The sequence below is a fragment of the Anomaloglossus baeobatrachus genome, chromosome 2 (assembly GCF_048569485.1).
Source record: "Anomaloglossus baeobatrachus isolate aAnoBae1 chromosome 2, aAnoBae1.hap1, whole genome shotgun sequence".
Taxonomy (NCBI): Eukaryota; Metazoa; Chordata; class Amphibia; order Anura; family Aromobatidae; genus Anomaloglossus; species Anomaloglossus baeobatrachus.
This window is the reverse complement of record NC_134354.1, coordinates 692,406,184-692,425,083: the sequence shown is the minus strand read 5'-3', so window position 1 is coordinate 692,425,083 and position 18,900 is coordinate 692,406,184. Positions and strand designations below refer to the sequence as shown.

The 18,900-nt window shown below is 47.3% G+C and overlaps 1 protein-coding gene across 2 annotated transcripts in view; it reads right to left on the bottom strand.

The window, feature by feature from the left end:
• Positions 1-8: 8 nt before the first annotated feature.
• SPRYD3 (SPRY domain containing 3) overlaps positions 9-18,900 on the bottom strand; it is a 65,389-nt gene continuing 46,497 nt past the window's right edge. For both annotated transcript variants that reach the window (XM_075337228.1, XM_075337230.1), the window contains exons 7-11: positions 18,537-18,686; positions 9,781-9,838; positions 7,194-7,313; positions 6,872-7,038; positions 9-6,047 (exon numbers count right to left, since the gene is read on the bottom strand). In XM_075337228.1, the coding sequence (XP_075193343.1) occupies positions 5,913-6,047; positions 6,872-7,038; positions 7,194-7,313; positions 9,781-9,838; positions 18,537-18,686 (630 nt within the window). In that variant the 3' untranslated portion in view covers positions 9-5,912. The remainder of the gene's footprint in view (positions 6,048-6,871; positions 7,039-7,193; positions 7,314-9,780; positions 9,839-18,536; positions 18,687-18,900) is intronic.

Sequence of the window (18,900 nt, the reverse complement as noted above, 5' to 3'; positions counted from 1 at the left end):
CAGCCAGGTAAATAGAGATCTGTGTTTAATATATGTATATAAACATGGATATCGATTATGTACAGACATTGGGATATGTTCTAGTGCAATTCGGCTGAACCGTAACAAAATCAGAATGGTGGGAGGTGTATGGAAATAACGGGTGGCATACGCAGCAGACAAGACGGCGCGGAAACAGGACGCCCTCGTCTAACGCACCTGAGAATACTGGAAACCCCCAACTTCTGACGATTCCTCTTACTCCGAACACAGCACAACATAGACACATCCAACGAGAAAACCTTAATAATATCCGCAGGTACAGGAGAGGTAATACTTAGTAGCGACGCCTCCATTCTGCTTTCACACTGGGAAACTTTTCCCAAACATTTGTTTTTCTTCATTCTCCTGACCAAATTTGATCCCATTTTTTAGGGCCTTAAATATTCATCTTCCATATAGAGTTTTATTACTGCAATGTCAACGTACCGGCCAAGGTGGTCCTCTAGGTGGTCACCACCCCTCTTTGATTAATTTATTAGCCATCACATGGGAAAAAGCTATAGGATTGCCTAAAAGCGGTTTTCCATTACGTTTACATTGATACCTATCCTACGGATAGGCCATCAATGTCTGATCGGTCCAGCACCCTATACCCCACCGTAGGCTGTTCTTGGTCCCGGTGGCAACAGCAGGAAATATTCAGTTCCTGCAGCTGCTCCATCTTCCGATATCGGCTGTGGCTGGGTACTGCACATCCACCTTCTATTGATTATCCTGCAGCTGCTCCATCTTTCGATATCGGCTGTGGCTGGGTACTGCACATCCACCTTCTATTGATTATCCTGCAGCTGCTCCATCTTCCGATATCGGCTGTGGCTAGGTACTGCACATCCACCTACTATTGATTATACCCGGCCTTGGCTGCTATCAGAAAACGGAGCAGCTCCGGAACTAAGCATTTCCGGCTGCCTACTGCTGTGACTGAGAACAGGAGAAAGGCAGGGTTGCGGGTTGTCGGACCATGGCCGATCAAACATTGACATTGATGACCTATCCCAAGGATAGGCCATCAAGGTAAAAGTAGTGGACTACCCCTTCAATGAAACCTGAGGTGATTGGACGCCCAACCTTGTACTTATTATTCGATGGCTGCAATGCTATGATCGCGCACTGGCCAGCGTTCCTGCCCCAAGTACTAATGGGACAGTTACAAGTGACCAATGAGTTTTGGAATGGCGGCAGGAGGTACGTTATAGCTCCGAATCTCAGGAAAGAAAAACAGGATATTTCACTAACCTTAAACGTATACAGCTGGCACCATGGAAGGAGTGCACAACAGTACCCATTGGTTAATAACTCTATATATACCAAAGTTCTTAAAGGGGTTGTCTATCATAAACCAATCATTACCTATCCACTAGCTATAATTTACCAAAACGGTGGGGGTCCGATTTGTGAAACCTTCACCAATCAGCAGAAAGGGGAATATTTATCCCAGTTTAAAATGGAGTGGCAATGTCAGCTGCCCGACCGCCAGTCCATTCATTTTCTATGGCGCTGTTGGAAAAAGCCGAGTGCAGCATTTGGCACAGCTGCGGTTAAGTATGTGTACTCGCTGCCTTTTTTGCATGGAGATAAAAGTCCGCCTTTCTCCTAATTGGTGCAGGTCTCAGCACTCGTACCCCCAACTATACACATGTTATGTACAGTATGTCACAAATATGAGTACACCCCTCACATGTATGTAAATATTTCATATCTTTTCACGGGACAACACTGAAGATATGACACTTTGATACAATGTATAGTGTCAGTGTACAGCTTGTATAGCAGAGCAAATTTAGTGCCCTCTAAAAAAACAACACACAGCCATTAATGAATAAACCGATGGCAACAAAAGTGAGTACACCCCTAAGTGAAAATGGCAAATTGTGCCCAGTTGGCCATTTTTCCTCCACAGTGTCATGTGACTCAGTGTTACAAAGTCTCAGATGTGAATGGGGACAGGGGTGTTACATTTGGTGTTATCACTCACACACTCTCATACTGGTCACTGGAAGTTCAACATGGCTCCTTATGGCGAAGAATTCTCTGAAGATCTCAAAAAAAAATAAATAAATAAATAATTGTTGCTCTACATAAAGACGATTGAGGCTATAAGAAGATTGCTAACACCCTGAAACATAACTGCAGGACGATGGCCAAGACCATACAGCGGTTTAACAAGACAGGCTCCACTCAGAACAGGCCTCACCATAGTGAACCGCAGAAGTTGAGTGCACGTACTCGTGTCATATAAAGAGGATGTCTTTTCAAAATGGATGCATGAGTGCTGCCGGCTGTGGGGAGCTACAGTTCATTGAGGCAATCACGAATGCCAACATGTACTGTAACATACTGAAGCAGAGCTTGATCATCACCCTTCGGAAACTGGGTAGTAGGACTATATTCTAACATGATAAACCCAAACACCTCCAAGACGTCCACTGCCCTGCTAAACAAAATAAGGGTAACGGTGCTGGCCTGGCTGAGCATGTCTCCAGATCTAAATCTTATTGGGCATCTGTGGAGCCTCCTCAAACGGAGCTTGGAAGAGCACGTGGTCTCCAACATCCACCAGCTCTGTGATGTTGTCATGGAGGATGGAACAGGATCCAGCAGCTCCTGTGAAGCTTTAGTGAACTCCATGTCCAAGAGAGGCAAGGCAGTGCTAGAAAATAACGGTAGCCACACAAAATATTGACACTGGGCACAATTTGGCCATTTGGTCAGTTTTCTTGCTAGGGGTTTTGATATGAATGGTTGTATGTTCATTTATTTAGAGGACACCAAATTTATACTGTTATACAAGCTCAAAGTTTCATATTTTCAGTGTTGTCCCATGAAAAGATAAAATATAATATTTCCCCCAAAAAATGTGTGTGGAGTACTCACTTTTGTGATATACTGTATCTTGTGTGTAGATATTAACTTGTTTTCTCTGGACAACCACTTTAAATATACTTGTATAATACATACATATTAGCCCAGGGCGTGTAGGGCTCCTTCCTACTTAGAAATGTGCGAGATATTCAATCTCAGCTGCAGGAAACTGTTTTTGACACTTTCTGTATAGAGTATTAAGAAAGCAACACTAGTCATTGGTAAACAAATGAATGGATGGATGGATGAAACTTGGTGTAACGCGGGCGGTGGGACGTAACGTCACTAGTGTCCATGTGGAATGTGTCCTAGCAGATATCTCGCACAGCAGAGCACAGTGGTCAAAATAATACACCCTCAATCTCCGAATAACAGATTTGGCCCTGTCACCTCATTGAGATGGTGGAAATTTTACAAAAAAAAAAACAAAAAAAACCTAAAATTTGTTCCTATATAGATCAATAAAACCTTCACTAACATTGGTGCCGGTAAGAGATGAAGCCAACACACATCCAGCACAATAATACCGATACTGACAAACGGAAATAAGATTTTTTTTTTTTTAATAAGCTTCTTTAAGGCTAAAAGGGATTGTCTCCTGGCGAAAAAAAAAATGTTTAACATTTTTAAATAAAATATAATTACCAAATATTTGGTTTCTTGACTTTTGGCAACCAGCCGCATCTTTTGGAGAGAAGGTGTACGTAGTGTCACATCCAAATAAATGGCTGAGTAGGTATTGTATGGACACCTCGGGCCCACCAGAGCCGGTCTCCGTCCTCACAAAAGAGTCCCAAAAGTGGACCCCTCCCATAGGCCCAGTAGGGCTATTGTTTGTATATACCGATAGAAGCAATGCAGAGCTGAAGACATAGGGAAAGACCAACTACAAAACAAGTCATCCCAATGCATCCAAGATGAGAATATTGGCAATAATGTTTAGTTCACTGCTCCTATGCAGAACTACGATATCACGGAGAAGACTTCTAACCCTGTGTAGTCTGATTTTGCCGTCATTTTAGGTTTTATCTGTGCCCCCTTCCTTATGCATGCTACAATGAAGAGAAAGAACAAAAGATGGTAGGTAAGACAGCTGGATCAGGCTGCACAGGGCTTGTAGGCATCTACCTAGGAGCTTTAGGCAAGATATCTATTTAAGATCATTAGTGAGGTTACTTCATTTTCCATCTTAGATGCCTTGAAGCAATAGAAAAATAAAATTAAAAATAAAATTAACGGATTTTCCATTTAAAGGACTTCCCAAAGCTACGATCACAAGGTCTGCTTAACTTATTGGACCAGTTACGTCAACAAATTGCTAGCGGCTCCGTGTGCCCATCCACATAGTGGACAGGCGCCCGGGAATCAGACCAAACCGGCACATGCTGTGATTTTTTTTTTCTTTTCTTCCATATTCTTCGACGAATATTGAGTCCTCGTGCTGTCAGTTTTCCACATGGACCAAAATCCCCGTAACCCGATGTGTAGCACAGGGACACGGTAACCGCCAGGTGAGTACATCGCAGCAGGTATCAAGGTGATATCACCGGTTCTGCTGTAGTACCGACATGGAAGTTACCGGAGATGGAATATCCCTACTGAGAAGACCTGAGGGAGGCTAAATTTAGATGTCCCAACATGAACACTACAAATTTCTTTTTTTTTTTTTTTAGAGCCCAACTATCTACAACTTTCTGAAAATATTTCAAAACACTGAACAGAATGTAAAAAAACAGGAATCGTTACAACTAAATCATCAATAGAGATGCATATTTGCCCGGTGATCCCTAGTATAAGACTTGTACTCACACTTTTAGAGTTCGGTCCCTTCTTATTTTACAACCAAAAACAAACCATCAATGGATGCTGAAGGTGCAGAAAAAAGCCAAAGACTAGGATGCCAGGAATGCCCATCCGGCATTGCTCCCAAAATAATGGCCATCACAGAAAGCCCCAGATCTGCGGACAGCACAGTGACAGGAGAGATAGCAGCAGATATAGAGGTAGATATGCCGCGTTATATACACTAGGTGATATATACTGGACAGCACGTATAGCAGACGGCACATAGACCTAACCAATAAGCATGCAGGACTACAGACAGAGGGTTCCTGGCAAGGAATAAGTGCTAATAAGAGATCGCCTAAAGCTGCCCAGCGACACATGGGCAAGAGGCTGGCACGTTTGGAGAATTATACACTGGTACACGCTGAGTCCTGGCCACAATAGGGGCCATAACAATGGGACGTTATATGCAACTTATGCCACCAAAATTGTGGCACTTGCTGCTATTTATACATCTTGCACCTGATTTTAGTCTAGACGACGGCTCTAGACTGTGGGTCTCCATTTGTTTGGGCACAGGTATTGCACTGCATCCTCCTTACGTGGCATTTAAGTGCATTTTACATGTAGTATTTTCTGGCTAAGGATTGGTATATGATTCCTTCCATATACCGTCCTTGTAAAGGGTCATCAGCCAAAATGTGACAACTGGATGCAAAGTGCAGGCTGACCGGACCACGTCATATCCGACGTGCACGACCAAAGCTCGGTAAAGGTAGATAACATATGATCCTAGACATGTATAATATATATTTATATAGCACCAGGTCCCAGCCTGTGGGTAACTCATCCTTCCTGTAAGAACAGCCATTCTGGGATCTATTTTCCCAAGATGCACTGTAGCTAATGATAGGAAATTGTGCCTTCTGGATGGCAGGGACATTACTTCTGAGCTATAGTGATATGATCACTGGACACACAGGTACCCTCCAAACATCCCCCCTTGTTTCCAGTCACATCATGTCTTCTGCTATGCCAAAACATACAGGCAATGATCACTGCGGAGCCCACAGACAAGCAAGGGCCACTGAGACACGTTTCCAGACACGAAGAAGCACTATCACAAGCCCACGTGCAAATCGTGCATGACTGGGGGGGGGGAGGGTGGGGAATGGGAAAGATGGCGAATTAATGCAGTGTGCTTTCCCACAGATGTCAATCTTTCACCCACTCAGTGGGTGCAGGTCCACTTTAACCTTCTCTCCGCTGCTCAGCATTCCTATGGTGGGATAGAAGCCCCCCTGAGGCAAAATGGATTCCTTCTTTCCAATGATCTTCCCATTCCTTGTGAAGAAAACCTGGGGATGGAAACAGATTTTCAGTCATTTTAGCACAGAGCGAAATGTTCCTATTCATGTGACCATTGTAGCCAAAGGCTATGGGCTGCAGTGATTGGCTGCAGTGATTGGCTGCAGTAGTCATGTCCTGTGAGGTCTTCACTGAAGCAACAAGTAGAAGCTAACGGATGGCTACTGAGTAGTGTCTGAAGTGGCAGGGTTTGGCGAGGAGAGTATTGGTTCTATACCCCATTTTGAACATTTTTTTACCACAATTTACACAGACCCCTTTAGTTGACAGAGAAACTGCGTCAATAAAACAAAATTCCAAAATGAAGACTAGGTCACGTGTCAGACTCTGGCTTTTTGGAAACAGGTCTTCTACAATACCTGGGAAGTCGTGGGCTGCAAGAAATTGTCAAGTGACCCTCGTCAGACTTGCTATGGCTGGAGACTGTGTGACAAGCCTTTATGCAGCGTTCAGTGGCAGTACGGTCCCACTTCTACTGTGTCATGCCACTTATAAGGGTACAAATGGTCTTTATGAAGTCTTTAGTGGGCCCAATTCATAGCACAAGCTACATCATTGATCACGACCATAGATCAATGGGATGCCTTTGTGACAACATCGTATAAAATAGAAGCCATTATTGCTTGCCAGAACTGGGAACAAATGGCTTCCCAAATATTATTCGTACAACGCTCCCTTTTGTTGATCTACACTTGGCACAGCAGCTGACACTTTACAAGGGACAGAGAAGTTTATATGCCCTGGTTAGGGCTCATCGGTTGGTTTTCCTTTCTATTAGGAATCATAAAAAGTGGGAAATTGTTCCATCACTTACCACAACTTTCCTTCCCTCATGATCCCGCTCGATGTCCTCCTCCTCTTCCTCGTCTTCCTCCTCCCCATCCTCCTCTTGCTGCTGCTCTCGCCGGAGGTACATCACATTCCTAACCCCACGCGGCTGCAGCCTCATTTCCTTCATGTCGCTGCTGTCGTCACTTTCTCCTATGAAAAAGGTCATCAGAAACTGAGGTTACAGATCAAACATGGAGAGGACACCGCCAGCATCAGGCTAAGGCTTAGCAGAGGTCATAGTCCCTCCAAACATGAAACTTTTGAGATGGGAATACCCCTTTAATTATTGATTATAGTCATCATACCTTCACTGTCGAGAATATAGTCCCTTGGAAACATTATTCCACAGCCCATTATGTCTCCCTTATAACAGCGTGGACCAAATGGATCCCCAACTCCACTTCCATGAAAGATCTTCCCGTCATCTGTAAAGTAAGGAGCATATGTCATCTGCATGGGATTGGTAGGAATACATACACACACTGCAGAAACAACCTCATTCAGGTATGGGGGGAATATTCTGCAATAAATCTGTTACGTGGTAATTTACCATGAAGGTTTCGAAAAAAAAAGGACTATTGTCCATTTATACGAGCCGACCACAGTCACACCACCACTGATCGGCAGCGTTCACTGGCTACATCAGAAAGGTCTAATGGGCCTATATGGGCACATGATGGGTCTATATGAGCGCAGAGGAATTATTAATGCTGTTCGTGTGTGCACAGGATATCATAATCAGCAGCACAGGTGATGTTTAGGCCATATTCACACCGCATGTGACTCCCACGTCAGTGGCTCGGTCAGGATTTACATCTGAAGCTTTGAAAAACAAAAAACTCTTGTATGCACCGACCGGGAGTTTGACTGTAAAGAAGAACACGTAGTCGCTGTGTGCGCCGTCAGACATCATTTTCACCCCTATCCACTTATTTGATGCAGGTTCCAAGATGTGGTTGACTGTGCCTTGGAACCTGAATCAAATAGGCAAAAATTGCCAAATATGATGTCCCACATCAGGCTGCATCGTTATGGTTAATGGTCTCATGATTATATACGCCCGATCCTGTTTTCAAGAGCTCCAGAAGTAGCTACAGACAGAACCAGCGATGTGAGGGTAAAGCGAGGATGTGAACATAGCCTTACACAGATGCCTAAAAATCATGGCACCTAACAAACTAGTGTATTGCTAATGCGTGGGGTGATGGCAGACCTGTATAGCAGGGCCCCAAGATGGTCCCCCGATTCTTGGCCCATCTAAATGGGCCCAGAAAATGTTTATTTCTCAGTAACTGAATGACTGCAATGCCAGTCATCGACCAAAAGACATATGGCGCTGCTACTGTTGTCCGCAGATTGGGAAAAGTCTTCCAAACCAATCTGCCCACTGTCTGGCTGCACTGGTAATATCAGCCGTTCAGTGGCTGTGGAATTTGCAGAGTTTCTTTTTTTTCTACATAGAAGCAAGTGTTTGTCAAAAGGAATTATCCAAATATAAAAGTCCCTTATAAAAAAAAAAAATCCTAACAGTTGCATCATGACGTGAAACAATAGAAAAGGTCTTGTCACATGATGAAGACCACCCGCACCATAAGTATTAGGGTATTACATAGTCAGCACACAAGTTGTCAGGTATTATGGTATTTTTCTGACTATAAGACGCACTTTTTTTCTCCCAAATGTTGGGGGAAAGTTGGGGGTGCGTCGTATGGTCTGAATACAGGGCTGTGGTGGAGCGGGTCATCGGGGACATGAGCAGGCTGTAGCAGCGCCTGCCGTGACCATGTGGCCCACTCATTACATATGTACGCCCATCCTCCCGCCCATCATCCCTCAGCGCTGAAACCGGCGCTGACAGGTGGGCGTGGTGATGGGTGCGCGCATAATTAACAGCCGGCCGTGATCACCCCTGGCAACTACAGCCTGGAGTGATCATGTGCGGCTGTATTCACTGCCCCCGCGCGTCATTATCGCATCGCGATCTCCTCTAGTCTGCCGGCCAGCTGATCTGTGTAGCGAGCGGTGAAGCACAGCGATGACGTCATCGCTGTGTGTGCAACTAGTCTCCACGCAAGTCAGCTCACCGGCAGACTGGAGGACGAGCGATGCTGCAGGGAAGTGACCGGTGACGGCTCCACACTCCAGCGACGTTGCTACCGCCAGAGAGGGGGAGGAGCGATGCTGCATTTAGCGAGGAAAGGCGAGTATAAAAGTTTGTTTTTTGTGTGACACAGGATACATGCCATATAGCAGGATGAGGGAACATAGCAGCATGGGGATATATATAGCAGGACGGGGCCATATAGCAGGATGGGGATATATATAGCAGGATGGGGCCATATAGCAGGATGGGGATATATATAGCAGGATGGGGCCATATAGCAGGATGGGGGGTATATAGCAGGATAGGGGCATATTCCAGGATGGCAGTATATAGCAGGATGGGGCTATATACCAGGATGGCAGTATATAGCAGGATGGGGGTATATAGAAGGATGGGGGTATATAGCAGGATGAGGGCATATACCAGGATGGGGTACCTTAGCGGAGAATTTGGGGACATTACCCCCATAACAGTGTCAGCAGCAGATCCTCGCCCCATAACAATGTGTCATGACTACATTTTTTGCTTAAAATTTTATTTTCTTATTTTCCTCCTCTAAAACCAGGGTGCATCTTATGGTCCGGTGCGTCTTATAGTCCGAAAAATACGGTACATAGTGAGCACATAAGCGGTGGGGAAGTTTGGCTTGGTTGTCTCTTACACAGAAAATAAAAAACCCTGATTGTTGAATAAGGCAGAAAAATAGTGTGTTAGTAGTCCGCGGTAAGACATCTGCCCTTCCAAGTTTCTTGTGACTAAGGAAATACCATACAAGAAGATAAACACACCTGCATGATAGGCGACAGAACCACGACTCCAGCCCGGGTGCCTGTTTTTTGGGTAATCCTGTTTAACAAAAATATCAGTATAAAGTGTAAATCAGATCTCCGTATTTTCAGTGCGGTCCTTGTGCTTCAATCGATGTTCCATACGAAAAATGGCGCAGTATGCACTAGTCTGGACTGTCATGACCCAGACGGCTTCAGCCACTGTGCGAATGAACACATGGAGCCAGTCTGAGACAAAATGACTGGCTCAGTTTTTGTTTCTTTTCATACGGGCGTCTAAACCCAATCTAAAAGGTGGCCATAGACCTTATATGATTGTTTGCCCGATCCCCTATCCAATGTGAATGACTGTGTCCCAATGTCCGTTGGAAGGCAGATGACAGGGGGCACATCTTACTTTTTAATCCACACAGGAGATACACTCGTGGTCAAAATTGTTGGTACCCCTCTTTTAATGAAAGAAAAACCCACAATGGTCACAAAAATAACTTGACTTTGACAAAAGTAATAAAAAAAAAAAATATCTATGAAAGTCAGACATTGCTTTTCCACCATGCTTCCACAGAATTTTTTAAAAAATAAAACTCATGAAATAGGCCTGGACAGAAATGATGGTACCCCTGAAAATAATGTGACAAAAGGGACATTTTAAATCTCAGTGGGCCTGTATATAGGGCTACAGATATTCACTGTGCTATTTGGTCACATGGTGTGTACCACACTCAACAAGAACCAGAGAAAGCAAAGGAAAGAGTTGTCTCAGGAGATTAGAAAGAAAATTATAGACAAGCATGTTAAAGATAAAAGGTTAGAAGACCATCTCCAAGCAGCTTGATGTTCCTGTAACTACAGTTGCACATATTATTCAGAAATTTAAGATCCATGGGACTGTAGCCAACCTCCCTGGACGTGGCCACAGGAGGAAAATTGACAAATCAAAGATACAGATAATATGAATGGTAACAAAAGAGCCCAGAAAAACTTCTAAAGAGATTAAAGGTGAACTTCGAGCTCAAGGAACATCAGTGTCAGATCGCACCATCCATCATTGTTTGAGCCAAAATGGACTTCATGGGAGACGACCAAGGAGGACACCATTGTTGACAAAGAAAAAAAAAAAAAAATCAGACTGCAATTTGCTAAACTACACACTGACAAGCCACAAAGCTTCTGGGAGATTGTCCTATGGACAGATGAGACATGAGACAACAATGGAGCTTTCTAGCAAGGCACATCAGTTTTATGTTCACAGACAGAAAAATGAAGCATATCAAGAAAAGAGCACTGTCTCTACTGTGAAACATGGAGGAGGCTCGGTTATGTTCTGGGGCTGCTTTGCTGCATCTGGCAAAACAAAACAAACAATCACTGATCTCGGGGAGACCAGCCAGAGAAAACACTGCCGGCAGCCAGCGAGGGCGCTCAAGACCGTGAAATCCTAGGTACATTGCCCCCTGGGAAATATGCAAATCAAAAAGGTCCGTGGAGCCTCTGTTAGGAGTCTCAACACAGAAACCAGCCAGATATTCCTCCGGGAAGGGCCCAGCCAAGGGGTGACCCTTTTTAGGAGACCACCATAACCACCATATTAAGTGGCCCTTTTAGTCAATATCCAACTTTTTGACAAGTTTAAAAGATATGACGAGGGAAATACCAAGGCCAGGTATCCATCCACAGACAGCTGTTTTGGGGTATTGCCCCTCATCAGTGTGGAGTAGGATTCTGGCTGGGCAACGTACCTAGGATTTCACTGTCTTGAGCGCCCTCGCTGGCTGCCGGCAGTGTTTTCTCTGGCTAGTCTCCCCGAGATCAGTGATTGTTTTGTTGGTCTACTAGGCATTGCTCCCACCCAGCCAGAATCCTACTCCACTACTCCTTTTTGATTTGCTGCATGTGGCACAGGGCGTCTTGAATCTGTGCAGGATACAATGAAATCTCAAGACTATCAAGGGATTCTAGAAAGAATGTACTGCCTAGTGTAATAAAGCTTAGTCTCAGTCGCAGGTTATGGGTCTTACAACAGGATAATGACCAAAAACACATCTAAAATCACCCAACAATGGCTAAGAGGAAAAAAGAGAATTTTGTTTACTTACCGTAAATTCTTTTTCTTATAGTTCCGTATTGGGAGACCCAGACCATGGGTGTTTAGCTTCTGCCTCCGGAGGACACACAAAGTACTACACTTAAAAGTGTAGCTCCTCCCTCTGAACTTATACACCCCCTGATGAGCAGACTCAGCCAGTTTAGTGCAAAAGCTGAAGGAGAATAGCCACCCACAAGTAAAACAGAGCAAGAACCAGAACAACCGGAGACTCTGTCCACGACAACAGCCGGTGATAACACACGGAACAAGGAAATTGCCAACAGGCAACAGGGAGGGAGCTGGGTCTCCCAATACGGAACTATAAGAAAAAGAATTTACGGTAAGTAAACACAATTCTCTTTTTCTTTATCGTTCCTTTGGGAGACCCAGACCATGGGACGTCTCAAAGCTGTCCCTGGGTGAGAAATAAACAGAAAAAACTAAGAAGTAGGCAGAACTTAACTTCACAAATGGGCGACAGCCGCCTGAAGGATGCGTCTGCCCAAGCTCGCATCTGCCGAAGCATGAGCATGCACTTGGTAGTGCTTTGAAAAGGTATGCAGGCTAGTCCAAGTGGCAGCCTGACAGACTTGTTGAGCCGTAGCCTGGTGCCTGAAAGCCCAAGAGGCACCGACAGCTCTGGTCGAGTGTGCCTTGATCCCCGGCGGGGGAGGCACCTGAGAACACTGGTAGGCGTCCGAAATGGTCGACCTAATCCAACGGGCTAAGGTCGGCTTAGAAGCAGAGAGGCCCTTGCGCCGACCTGTGGTTAGCACAAAAAGAGAAGTGCACCGCCTAAGAGCAGCGGTGCGAGACAGATAGATCCGGAGAGCACGCACCAGATCCAGAGTATGCAGCGCTTTTTCAAAGCGATGAACAGGGGCCGGACAGAAGGAAGGTAAAGTAATGTCCTGGTTAAGGTGGAAGGGAGAGACCACCTTAGGAAGAAAGTCTGGAGTCGGACGGAGAACCACCTTGTCTTGATGGAAAACCAAAAAAGGTGACTCCGAAGAGAGCGCAGCCAAATCGGAGACTCTCCCGAGGGAAGTTATGGCCACCAGAAAGGCCCCTTTTTGTGAAAGACGAAACAAAGAAACCTCCCTAAGAGGCTCAAAGGGGGGTTTCTGCAAAACCGTGAGAACCAAATTAAGGTCCCAGAGATCCAAGGGCCGCCGGTAAGGCGGAATGATGTGAGATGCGCCCTGCATGAAGGTGCGGACCTGAGCCAGCCGGGCGAGACGCCGCTGGAACAGCACTGACAGAGCTGAAACTTGTCCCTTGAGAGAGTTGAGGGACAGTCCTAGCTGCAGACCGGACTGTAGAAAGGACAGAAGGGTCGGCAAGGAGAATGGCCAAGGAAGATGGCCGGAAGAGCGACACCAGGACACGAAAGTTTTCCAAGTCCTGTGATAGATCTTGGCGGAGGAAGACTTACGGGCCCGAGTCATAGTGGAGATGACTTCCGGAGGAATACCGGAAGCCGTCAAGATCCAGGACTCAAGAGTCACGCCGTCAATTTGAGAGCTGCAGAATTCAGGCGGAAAAACGGACCTTGTGAGAGAAGGTCTGGACGGTCCGGGAGATGCCACGGCACCTCTACGGACAGATGGAGCAGGTCTGGGTACCAAGCTCGCCTGGGCCAGTCCGAAGCAATGAGGATGACTCGACGGCCCTCCATTCTGATCTTGTGCAGGACTCTGGGCAAGAGAGCTAGAGGGGGAAACACGTAGGACAGACGAAACTGGGACCAGTCTTGAACCAGAGCGTCCGCGGCGAAGGATGGCTGAGGATCGTGGGAGCGAGCCACGTAAACAGGAACTTTGTTGTTGTGACGGGATGCCATTAGGTCCACGCCTGGGATGTGGACTGCGGATATGGTGGACTTGGTGTCCTCCGCCCATTGAAGGATGCGTTGTACCTCCAACATTGCCAGGCGGCTGCGTGTCCCGCCTTGGTGATTGATGTAGGCAACCGCTGTCGCGTTGTCTGACTGGACTCGGATGTGCCTGCCCGCCAACAGGTGGCGAAAAGCTAGAAGAGCCAGAAGCACGGTTCTGGTTTCCAGCACATTGATCGAAAGGGCTGACTCGGACGGAGTCCAAGTGCCCTGCGCTCTGTGGTGGAGACATACCGCTCCCCAGCCGGATAGACTGGCATCCGTGGTGAGGATCACCCAGGACGGGGCCAGGAAGGAGCGCCCCTGGGACAGAGAGAGGGGCTGAAGCCACCACTGAAGAGAGCTCCTGGTCTGTGGCGACAGAGCCACTAACCTGTGTAAGGAGGAAGGCCGCTTGTACCAACTGCGGAGAATGTCCAGCTGCAGGGGACGCAGATGGAACTGGGCAAAGGGAACAGCCTCCATTGACGCCACCATTTGACCCAGCACCTGCATCAGGCGCCTGAGGCAATAACGGCGGGGCCTCAGCAGAGAGCGCACCGCCAGTTGGAGGGACTGCTGTTTGACTAAGGGCAACTTCACAAGTGCCGGCAAAGTCTCAAACTGCATCCCTAGGTACGTGAGACTCTGGGTCGGAGTCAGAGAGGATTTGGGAAGATTGACAAGCCACCCGAAATTGGGCTAGAGTGGCGAGAGTGAGCGAGACACTCTGCTGACAGTCCGCGCTGGATGAAGCCTTGACTAGAAGGTCGTCCGGGTAAGGAATCACTGCCAACCCCTGTAGGTGCAGGACCGCAATCACTGCTGCCATGACCTTGGTGAATACCCGAGGGGCCGTGGCCAACCCGAAGTGGAGAGCCACGAATTGGAAATGATCTTCTCCGATTGCAAAACGTAGCCAACGCTGGTGTGAAACTGCAATTCGCACATGCAGATAGGCATCTCTGATGTCGATGGATGCCAGGAAATCCCCTTGGGTCATTGAAGCAATGACTGATCGCAGAGACTCCATGCGAAAGTGCCGCACCTGAACATGCTTGTTGAGAAGCTTGAGATCCAGGATGGGCCGGAAGGAACCGTCCTTTTTGGGGACTAGGAAGAGATTTGAGTAGAAACCTCTGAACCGTTCCCGGTCGGGAACAGTTACAATTACTCCGTTGGCCTGCGAGAAGGCGGCGGCCTTGGAGCAGGGGGGAGTTGAGAGAAAAAAAAATCTGTTTGGCGGGCTGGAAGAGAATTCTATCCTGTAGCCGCGGGAGATGATATCCCTCACCCACTGATCGGAGACGTGTTGAAACCACGCGTCGCCAAAGTGGGAGAGCCTGCCACCGACTAAGGACGTTGCTGGCGCGGACAGATAGTCACGAGGAGGCTGCCTTAGCGGCAGCACCTCCTGCGGTCTTCTGTGGACGTGCTTTTGGGCGCCAGTTGGATTTCTGGTCCTTGGCTGAGTTAGTGAACGAGGCCGAGGGCTTAGAGGACGACCAGTTGGAGGAACGAAAGGAACGAAACCTCGACTGATTCCTACCCTGGACAGGCTTCCTGGTTTTGGTTTGTGGCATGGAAGTACTCTTCCCGCCAGTAGCTTCCTTAATAATTTCATCCAGCTGTTCACCGAACAGCCGGGACCCAGCAAAAGGGAGCCCAGCAAGGTACTTCTTTGAAGAAGCATCTGCCTTCCACTCTCGAAGCCACAAGATCCTGCGGATAACGAGGGAATTAGCCGAAGCCACCGCACTGCGGTGAGAAGCCTCCAGCATGGCAGCCATGGCATAGGATGAAAAAGCTGAAGCTTGGGAAGTTAAGGCAACCATTTCGGGCATAAATTCCCTGGCGAGGGAATGCATCTCCTCTAGAGAAGCAGAGATGGCTTTGAGAGCCCACACTGCTGCAAAAGTCGGGGAGAACGAGGCCCCCGCCGCTTCATATACGGATTTGGCCAGAAGGTCAATCTGGCGGTCAGTGGAGTCCTTAAGGGAGGTGCCATCAGCCACCGACACAACGGTCCGGGCTGAGAGTCTAGACACCGGGGGGTCTACCTTTGGGGAATGAGCCCACTCCTTGACCACCTCAGGTGGAAAGGGAAAGCGGTCATCAGAACCACGCTTTGGGAAGCGTTTGTCAGGACAGGCCCTGGGCTTGGTCACAGCGGCCTGAAAACTGGAGTGGTTAAAGAACACACTCTTTACTCTCTTAGGCGAGGTAAACTGGTGCTTTTCTGCCAGAGAGGGTTGCTCCTCTGATACTGGCGGATTGAGATCCAGTACAGAATTAATGGAAGCAATCAAATCACTAACATCTGAGTCACTTTCGGACAGATCAATGGGGTACATGGAGTTAACCTCCGAGCCCCCCGTAAAGGCATCCTCCTCATCCTGCGAGTCAGCTCCTGAATCAGAGCCGCAGGACGAGGAAGGAGAGGGAACCCTGCGTCTCTTCTCAGGAGGACGGGGTCTGGGACCAGATGATGAATCCTCTGTGAGCTCCGGTCCTGAGAGACCCCTAGAAGCAGAGGCACCCTGTGAAGGGGGCTGATGCATGTTCAGCAAAGTCCTGGACAGAAGTCCCATGGAGTCAGCAAAAGACTGGGAGATAGACCTAGAAAAGGATTCTACCCAAGCCGGGGGTTCAGCCACAGGAGCAGGAGCAGCCTGAGAAACCACTGGGGGTGAGACTCCAGGCTGAGGCACCGCCAGGTTAGAGCAGGCATCACAATGTGGGAAGATGCTCGGTTCAGGCAGCAGGAGCTTACATGCAGTGCATACTGAATAAAGCTTTGGAGCCTTGCTCCTCGTGTGAGACATGCTGCTGGAGTGGGGGCTCTAGAGAATGAACCCCAGAGAGTATATACAGAGGTCCACAACCGGAGACCGGTTGTGGCTTACCAGACCGCTGGAGCGGTGTTGTGTGCCCTCCAGATCCCAGACCCCCAAGCACAGCACCTCAGCAGAGATGCTGCAGACCAGCGCTGCAATGACTGATCGCAGAGAGAACGCTGAGAAAATGGCCGCCGGAGCGAAGAGAGGGGGCGGGACTTGCTTGAGGAGCGGGATCTGGAGGGCCATAGAGACCTACAGGGGAGGGGACACACACTGCAGTGGGGAGTGTCCCTCCCCAGTACAGAACGGCCGCCGGGCGGAGCCGACCCTGTCCCTCTGCATGAGTGACATGCGAGGGCAGTGAAACAGAAAGTAGGCCTCCGGCGAAGCCGGGGCCTAAATTTGAGCGGCGCGGCCGGCGCGCAGGCACCATCGGCGCGGTTCTCAGTCGACAGCTAGAGAACCCGCCGGAAATGTCAGAAAACACAATAAGCACACTTTCCCACAACAATAAAGTACAGGGACCCCGAAAACTAAATGTCTCAGGTACTTAGCTTGCTGAGACGCAGGGCCAAGTCCCTGGGGATGAGTGCTCCGGTCCAGCAGGGTCCTGAAGGGCTGCGGATGGAGACCGGTCTCCTGCCAAGCATGGAGACCGTGCTGGCTCCCACTTCAAGCCAGAGCCCAGGAGGGATGGTGAAAGGGCAATGGCATGTAAGGCTCCAGTCTAGGAATCAACCTTACAACACCGCCGACACAGTGGGGTGAGAAGTGACATGCCGGGGGTCCAGACGTGAACCCCACTCTTCAATCTCGTTCCAAAAGGAATAATCATATGAGAGTAGGAAGCAAAAAGAGAGAGGGCGATCCGGCACAAAATCTCCTTAAGTTAAAATATTCAAGTCTTTATTTGGACATATTTAAAAACACATCGTGAAGACCAAAAAAATTCATTCAGATGGTGTAGGTTCAAAAATCATGAAGGCTTAACGCGTTTCGGACTAATAATATAAAAACAAAACAAGTCCTTAATCATAAGTGATATATATATATAATCATATGAGAGTGCATGTGTGGATGTATGCCTCCTGAACACAAAGCGATAAACTGGCTGAGTCTGCTCATCAGGGGGTGTATAAGCTCAGAGGGAGGAGCTACACTTTTAAGTGTAGTACTTTGTGTGTCCTCCGGAGGCAGAAGCTAAACACCCATGGTCTGGGTCTCCCAAAGGAACGATAAAGAAAGATTGGACTATTCTGGCGTGGCCTTCTATGAGCCCTGACCTAAATCCTATTGAGAATCTTTGGAAAGAGCTGAAACATGGCGTCTGGAAAAGGTAACCTTCAAACACCAGACAACTGGAACAGTTTGCTCTTGAGGAGTGGCCAAAATACCTGTGGAGAGGTGCAGAAGTCCGACAGTCACAGGAATTGTTTGATTGCAGCGATTGCCTCAAAAGGTTTTGCAACCAAATATTAAGTTAAATAGGAGAAGGAGGAACCATCTTTTTTTTTTTTTTTAATTCTGTGGAAGCTGAAAAGCAGCAATGTCTGACTTTCATTTGGTCAGTTTCATAGATTTTATATTTATTACTAATTTTGTCAGATTCAAGTTCTCTCTGTGACCATTGTGGGTTTTTCTTTCATTAAACGACGGGTACCAACAATTTTGACCACATGTGTAAGTTACCGCCAGGTGTAACTGGCAGCAGCTTACTAAACAGGAACACGCTCTGAGCCAGGTGCCCAAGTCGGCACGGTCTAGCACTTGGTCAAATGTGTGTTTTGACAACAGCTATTATAGGTGTATGGTCACCATGAGTAAAAGCTTATTTCCAGTGGCGAAAATAGAGACTCCACCCAAAACCAGGAGACATTACCCTCTGAACTAACTTAAGGAGCAGTTTGTAAGACTCAGGACTGGGACGATGTAAAACAACCTAAACCATGCTCACCTTTCTTGCTAGTCCTAAAGCAATATAGCACTTTTCTCCAGGGTCAACGATTTCCACCTCAAAGTAATGACTCCGAGTACTGAGAGAATGACGGGCCTGTGCCAGACCCACATCTATTATACTTTTTCCTTTGCCAACATACTCTAGGAGCTGAAAGAAGAAGAAAAAAAAATAATTGCAGATATAAGAAGTTGGTATATAAAGTTTGCTTTGAACAACAGCCTTAAAGGGAACCTGTCACCACTTTTTTTGGCTATAAGCTGCGGCCACCACCACCAGGCTCTTATATACACATTCTAACATGCTGTATATAAGAGCCCTGGCCGCTGTGAGAACATAAAAAACACTTTATAATACTCACCTA